At 35.3% G+C, this 8,109-nt stretch overlaps 1 protein-coding gene across 1 annotated transcript; it reads left to right on the top strand.

The window, feature by feature from the left end:
• LOC107637123 lies at nucleotides 1,400–1,909 on the top strand. The gene has a single exon (XM_016340569.1). It carries the CDS (start codon nucleotides 1,400–1,402, stop codon nucleotides 1,907–1,909), a length of 510 nt encoding a protein of 169 aa, XP_016196055.1.

The following is an 8,109-nucleotide window of genomic DNA, read 5'->3' on the forward strand; positions in this document are numbered from 1 at the left end:
CCAAATTCAACACATAACTTGAAATAAAATCTATTCTCAAAAACTGAATGTAAAACCTTATACTTTCTTAATAAATCAAGCTAAAAATAAGACTTTCTATAATAAATTGAAATCAAATAGTTTTTAGCAATTAAAACGTTTTCTTTTAAGCTCAGCCACTTTTTATTTTAATAAAATTTTGACCTTTCGAATCTTATGTTATTAAGTCAGACCAATAATTATTAACAAATCAAATCAATAATTTCACAAAAATAAGCTTATAAATTAGATTTTTAAAATGAAATCACTTTTCATATATTTTTACGAAAATTGGACAGCATTTTCCCTTAAAATTGGACTTTGCCACCATTTTCGGGTCCCAACCGAACCAGTTTCAACCTCTTTTCAATTATTTCAAATCTCGATTCAATACCAACAAATCAAACCAGACAAATTCTAACATTTTCAAATTATCCCAACGTAATCCAGAAATCAAATTCATCAGAATAACTCAGTTCCTGGCTGCACTTAAACCCTCCTAACCTTAAACTTATCACAAATATCAATATATCACAAAATTTAATATAAATTCAATCAAATTCAATCAACAAGTAATCACGAGATCAATTCACTTATCAAATACTAATTTAACCGGTGAAAATTTACTAAAACCCTACCTTCGTGCATAAATCACAACAACGGAGCCTCCGTGAAGTTTTCTGACTGAACTGCTGAAGAAGAAAATGTCAGGAATCATCTGTGCCTCCTAAAACTCCAATTGGCCGAACTCAAGGGATAGAGGAGCTACGTTACCGTCAACTTCTACTGGACAAAACTAAAGCCAACGTGTAGAGGAGAAGGACACGAACACTTTTATCAGATTAGATTTTTTATTGGAGTTACGGATCTCAACTCTTTGTATATACTCACGTCTTACCTTTATCTTTTCTCCGGTTTTACGTTTACGAGAGTAATGCGCTTTTCTTTTCGTGGTTTTTGCTTAAACCTTTCTTCAAGAATCTTCGAATATTACCTTCAATTATATTATGTATGTATATTTTATTCTTAGAGGTCGTAATACCTCACCACCTCTATTTTACGACTTAAGTGTAAAGCTCTGTGTCGTAGGGTATTACATTATGGTATCAGAGCAGTTCGTTCCTGTAGAGCCTGAGGGTCGGACTGACTATGCTTCTGGGCATACTTTGGGTGTCGTACATGCCAAACTAGGTTATCTAAATGATAAATGTGGCATGAATATTCATGAGCATGCATTTCAGACTTTGAAGTACTAGACTTGCGATATTGAGAATGATCACCTTGATATCACTTGTTTGGTGTGAACAGAAACTAGATGGCGACTCGTGGACGCGGTCGCGGGTGAGGCAGAGGTAGAATAGTTCTTACGGACCTTGAAACGATGGGAAATGACCCTGTGAACTTTATGGCTGCCCTGAAAAACATGGTCGCGACTATGCAGGCGACAGCCAAAACGCTAGGGAATCAAGCTGGAAATAGGAACGACGCTAATGGGGATAATAGGTCAATGATGGTTGCAACTTTTCTGAAGATACATCCACCAATATTTAGAGGAACCACGAACCCCACTGAGGTTGACAACTGGTTTCAAGCAATCGAACGGGCTTTACAAGCACAACAAGTCCCTGAAGATCAACGTGTTGAGTTTGCAACTTATCAGTTAGCGGGTGAAGCCCAGTATTGGTGGCAAGGGACACAACGCCTTCTGCAGCATCATGATGCAGCTATACCCTGGGATGCATTCCGAACTAAGTTTTACAAGAAATACTTTCCTAACTCAGTCAGAACGGCTAAGGAGCTTGAACTGCTACAGTTGAAACAGGGTCATATGTCAGTTGCTGAATACACAAATAAATTTGAGGAATTGTGCCGATTCTCTAGGATTTGTTAGGGAGCTCCAGGAGACTTTGAGGAGTAGAAGTGCATCAAATACGAAGGAGGACTTCGGAGTGATATATTGAGTTCTGTGGGACCGATGAAAATCAGAGTTTTCTCAGACTTGGTAAATAAGAGCAGGGTCGCGGAAGAATGTTTAAAGAAGGATGCTGTGGCAGGGGGTGAAAGCTGGGAGTTCTGCCGAAGGGACCACAACCAGAATTTCGCACCAAGGAGCCAAGAGTTCAAGAAGAGTGGCAGTCGCCAGGGGAGTGATAAAGGGAAGCAAGTGACGCCTTACTCAGAGGATGTGAGGTGTCAAAGGTGCAAAATTTTTCATCCAAATAGGCCGTGCCGAAAGGGTTTAGGTCTGTGTTATAGGTGTGGGGTGCCGGGTCATATCTCTAGAGATTGCTCCCACATAAGAATTGTCATAAGAAGATATGTATAAAGAGAAGATTTGATTCTAAGGCAGTGATTAATGTTCGTCCTATGAATCTTTTAAAAACCAACGACTAATCATCCAAAAACCCTTTTCAAAAATCAATATTTAAATATCCAGAAATCCAAAACCTTTCTTTTCTTTTAAGAAAATCTTAATCAGTTTCTTAGACTGTATGAATGACCAACCTGTTCCAAGCATAGGTTCATTAAGTTTATGATGAACCAACTTGATTTTTTATACTTTAATAAAACCTCAGTCAGGAACCAACCACGCAATCAATCAACACAATCATTAATTCAACACCAAAACTCAATCTCCAAAGTATCACACCAGGACAAACACAGGCAAAATAGACGAAAAAAGCACAGGTATAGATAGAAATTACAGCAAGTAGCTCAAATAGCAGTTAAAGACAGTTAAGCAGTTAGGCAAACCATAACAAATTCAAACCCAAACCAAGCATGCAAATGCAGATGATGCATGTCTGCCTTATGGCTAATGAGCTCTTTGTCGGTTATATAGCCAACCCGACATGTTCAGTAGCTAACCCGAGCATCGTCCTCTTGAAAACTGGTGAGCGGTACAGTACCACGATTCTCATCTTGTACATCAAGCCTATCTTGTAACTTCTGTTTCGCATCACACTTATATCCTTTATACATTTATGCCATATGAAAATCCTGGTGATATATATATATATATATACATACAGGACTTTCTGCCTTTACTTTAAATGAGTTCAAGAGTGAAGTAATATGAAAATCTCTTTTATTTTGTATCAATTTTCGAGGACGAAAATTTTTATAAGGTGAGTAGGATGTAAGACCCAAGACTTTTGAAAAGTCCTATTTTGAATCAATCTCAAATCATATATTTATTTATAGTTTTAATTTCAGAAATTTTTTTATTGAAAATAATTAAAGCCAATTAATTGGATTTGAAATAAATTAAGGATTTTATCCAAACTCTATACCTATGGATTATTTTTCTATTTATGAATTAAAGTTCTAGAAATTCAAAAATAATGAGGTTTGTCTATTTAAATTAGAACTTTATTGAGAATCAATTAGTATTTTTATACCACAAATAATATTTTAAAGTAACTTTAGAGATTAAATTAGTTTTTCAAATATTAACACTTTATGCTCCAATTTTATTAAAATTATTTTACTCAAATCAAACACAAAATTCCCACTTCCATATGCAAACCCTAACCCTAATTAAACCATTTTTTTCTTTTACACAAATGAAACCCTACCTGCCGCCTTACCTCCTTCAGCCACCAAGATCCCCTTTCCTTCCCAAACCCACGCAGCAAAACAGCAGACTCATGGAAGAAAGAAATAAGGAAAGATGGAAAGAGAGATGGGGAACCGAAGGAAGAGAAGAAAGAAAGGGGGAAGGGAGAAGAGAGGGAAACGGCGCCGGTGGGCATCACTGCCACCGTCGCCGTCGCTGTGCCGTCAGGAAGGAGATCCAAGAGAGAGGAAGAGAGCGCCGGGGGAGGAGCTGTCCGCACTACCCCACAGCCGCCGACGCCGTTGGTTTGCTGTAGAACCGCCATCAAGAAACAGAACCGCGCGAGAAGGAGGCACAGCCGTCGCGCCACCGTCGCTGTCTTCATCGCGTGTGGAGTCGCCGTTTCCGACAAGCCCAGCCGCCGCCCAGTTGTATCGCCGCCATGAAGACCTCGCCGACGTCTTCCCCTTCGCAGATTGTCACCGTCTTTGGGGCAGAGAGCGAAAGAGATCTCACGGTGGAGGAAACAGGGAGGCGCCATCGTGCAACGAGAAACTACCACCGCCGTTGCGTGCTCCATCACCACTACTGCTGGAGGCTGCGTCGCCGTGACTGAGCTTCTGCCGCCCGAAACCCACTGCCGTCGCCGGAAAAGCACTGCCGGTAAGGTTTTAAGTTTTGAGTTTCGTTTCTCTTGAGATTCTTGAAGCTTTATTGTCAATGCATGTTAGTTTCAGTTATCGTCGCCGGAGTTTGGTCGCCGCTACTGCTTGAGGTGGCTGTCGGGGCTGCCGCAAACCAGTTCAGAGATCACCACTGCTCTGGTTTCTTTTACAGAAGTGTTTATGTTTCGAAAAACCCATGCGTTAGTATTCTGTTATGTTTGGTTATAAACTCTGAGGCTCTGGTAATGTAGGGTCGTGTTTTGAGCGTTGCATGTCACTTTTAACTTGTTGTGAGTGCTGTGAAAGTGATTAGGGACTGAGTTTGCGGTTGCTGTTGGTTTCGGGTTGAGCTAAAAGGTTCCCTTAATGCGTTTTGGGTTATGGTCTCGATGAGTCGAGGTAGGAGTTTTTCTTAAAATCTATTTTACATTACAGAGTTATTATGAATAGATATTGATGCAAAAAGATATACTTCTGTGATTATATTTGTCTTGTGGATGTGATAGTTTGTTAGACTGAATTATTGGTTGCTTGATTGTGTGAGTGGTGTATGGTTGTTGATAAGAAATCGGTTTGAAATGTTATTTACTTGATTATCATGAAAAGTGGATTTTCTTGGTTTTGGAGTTTACTAGGTAATATAAATGAATTGATTTTGGAAATAATTTGAGATATGAAAATAAATTGATTCTGGGAGCGGTTTGATTTTGAGTTTGTCTGATTTTATAAATAATTTAATATTTGAGATGGTTTGATTTTAAAAAGAGTTTTATTATTGGAATTGGTTTGATTTGAAAATAATTTGATATTGAAATTGGTTCAATTTTGGAAAATGTTTGAGATTTGGAAATGGTTGAGAAAAGGTTTGAGAAATGTTTGGATGGGACCCGAAAAGGGTGGCAGTGTCCGCGTTTTAGAAGAGATGCTGCCAAAATTTTATAAAATTGGAAGTTCGCCTGAAGTAATTATTTAAAAAGATTTAGTTTTTAAACGGTATATGTATTAAGATTGATTTATTTAGAAAAGAAAGAATTATGTTTTGGATTGAGATTGTTGATTAATGGAACGGAAAGAAGGATGATAAGGATTGACTTTGAAATATCATTTTTGAATGAATTTGGAAATGAGATATGGATTGACGAGTGATTATGATATTGAGAATGGCTTAAATATTGATGAATGATTATGTATGAAACTTAGCTTGAATGATTAAATGATGTAAGATACGAGATTCCCTGGATAAAGTGTCGTGGCTTGCCACCACATGTACCAGGTTGAAAGCTCGATATTCTGTTGACCCTACGACGTAAGGGTGACCGGGCACGTATAAATTTCCGGGTTAACCCCATTGAGCAATATTGATTATTTGAGAAAAAACTATGCATAGACTCATGAGGATGCGCGTCCAGGGACAATCTAAGGTTTTCGGACTTGTCGGGTGGATAACCGACAGATGAGCTCATTAGCCAATGGAATAGCATGTATCATATGCATTTGTATGCTTTGCTTGGGTTTGAACTTGTTTTGGTTTGCCTAATTGTTAAATTGTTCTTAACTGCTACCTGAACTATTTGCTGTAGCTGCTACCTAAACCTGTGCTTTCCTTGTCTGTCTTGCCTGTGTTTGTCCTGGTGTGCTACGTCTGAAAATGAACTTTGGTGCTGAATTGATGATTGTGTTGATTGATTGCGTGGTTGGTTTCTGATTGAGATTTTCTTATAAGAAAAGAAAAGTTTTTTTTTTCGGATTTCTGAAATATTAAACATTGTTTCTTTGAAAAGGTTTTGAACGATTAGCTATTGGTTTTTAAAAGGATTCATAAGGCAATGATAATCACTAAGCTTGAAAATAGATTTCTTATTAAATATCTTCTTATGGCAATTCTGAAACTCCATGGTGAGACCATGTGGTTAGATTCTCACCCCTATACAGCTTTACCTTTTCAAGAATCGGATGAAAGAGCATTACGAAGAGCTATACTGCATTTTGGTTCATATGATGTTGTATTGATTATATTATTTTTCTTCCCTCGTCTTTGTTATTACAATTTTTGTAAGAGGGATAGGAGTTGTGTTTTATATGTATATGAATTTATGTCTGTTTATTTTTTTTTAAGATAAAGTATTTATTTCCGGTTTTTAAAGAAATCAGCGATACGGTGTCGAGTTAAAGACTCCTATTTTAATATTAAGTATATAAAGTTGTCGTAATACTTCTTCCTATCAAAGTCACGCAGTCGGAAGCGTGACATTCTGATAGTTAGGGTGTTATATTTCTCCTATAATGAAGTGAAGAAAAAATATATGAATGACAATAATAAAAAATTAAAAAATAAGTCACCTAATATTTTTGTATAAAAAAAATAAAATAAAATAAAAAAGACTCTGATGATTTTTAGATATGTGGAGATTGTATTAAGAGAATTCAACTCCTGAATATTATCGAAATTTAGCTGTGATAACATCCATAAGAAACTATTTAACAAAGTAAAAAGCAAGTGGTTTCATAATAAAATATGAAAATTTCTATATCAAAAGTTTGATCAAGTTTCTTAAAAAAAAATATTTGATTCATATACTTTTATTTTGGAACGAAAATATTTTTAAAATATGTACAAACAATTATTTGAGACCCGAAAAAGTACGAAACTTGATCAATCTATTATTCATTAATTTTTCAATCATATGATCATTTCTTCAACACTATTATATTATGAGAAGATCAAATACACCCAGATACACTCCATCCATAGCAATAAGGTTTCCCCCCAAAATTTGAAATCATACATGGGCCAGATTGCTTTACATACCATTTACAAAACCCTAGACACTTTTCTTCATCTCTACCTTCTTTATATATATCAAACCAGTGACATGCATTCTTCCATCGAAAACTGCAAAAAAATAATGTGCCCCCAAAAAATCTAATTTTGAAGCTAAATATGTAGGTTTGATTAGGATGGAGAACGACCGCTCCAAGATCATCATCATGAGATTTGCAGTGAACAGTGAGATCCAAATTCCCATCTAAAGAATTCGCAATCGTCACAGATGTTCTTCCTTTGATGCATAGTGGTAGCAGTAGCACAACTAGAGATAACAAAAGAATATTTCTACTAAGAACGTGCGACATTGCAACTTTGAGTAATTCTATAATTTTTTTACTTATTTTTTTCTTTCATTTTACATAGCTATTTATAAAGGTGGAAAGTCAAGTGCTCAAAAAATATGGAGGAAATTTATATATTTCATGTTAATTATCCAGTATGTTTGTCATTGAAGTAAGAAATTAATTTTATACTACTTTTTGATAGGACATTAATTTCTCCTATAATATTTTCTTAACTACTAATTTTTTATGGTTATCCAATTAAATTTAGACGTTTAAATAATTCTTTTTACCTAGTTAGTAGTGACATAATGATAAAAATATACTCCTAAAGCCTTTAATGCATTAATAATTTACCTTTGTTTAACAATTAATGCATAACGACAAAAGTATGCTCCAATCATAAATGAAGCAAGAGAATATAATAAAAAAGCAATTTTATTAAAAATTTAAGTTTTTTGACAACTAAATCTAATTAAATGAACTCAAATTCAATAAAATACATCACTTACATAATTGGCGTGTGAAGTTACACACTTTTTTTTTGTCTTTTCATTTTCTTTCTCATGTGTTATTACAGTTTTTTGTCTTTGTTTAATTTTTTATATTTTTTTTGTTTTATTCTTCTTAAAAGGGAGGAAAACAAAGAGAAAGAGAGGAAATTTTGAATTATGTAAAAATTATCAAAAAAATAACACTAAAATTTTTTAATAATAACACACAAATTATTTAATTTGATGTAAAAAATTTATTATAAAC

Source organism: Arachis ipaensis, chromosome B04 (assembly GCF_000816755.2).
Source record: "Arachis ipaensis cultivar K30076 chromosome B04, Araip1.1, whole genome shotgun sequence".
In the NCBI taxonomy this organism is placed as follows: Eukaryota; Viridiplantae; Streptophyta; class Magnoliopsida; order Fabales; family Fabaceae; genus Arachis; species Arachis ipaensis.

Coding starts and splice junctions, on each gene's coding strand:
- LOC107637123 (XM_016340569.1), top strand. CDS start 1,400: ATGGGAAATGACCCTGTGAACTTTATGGCTGCCCTGAAAAACATGGTC.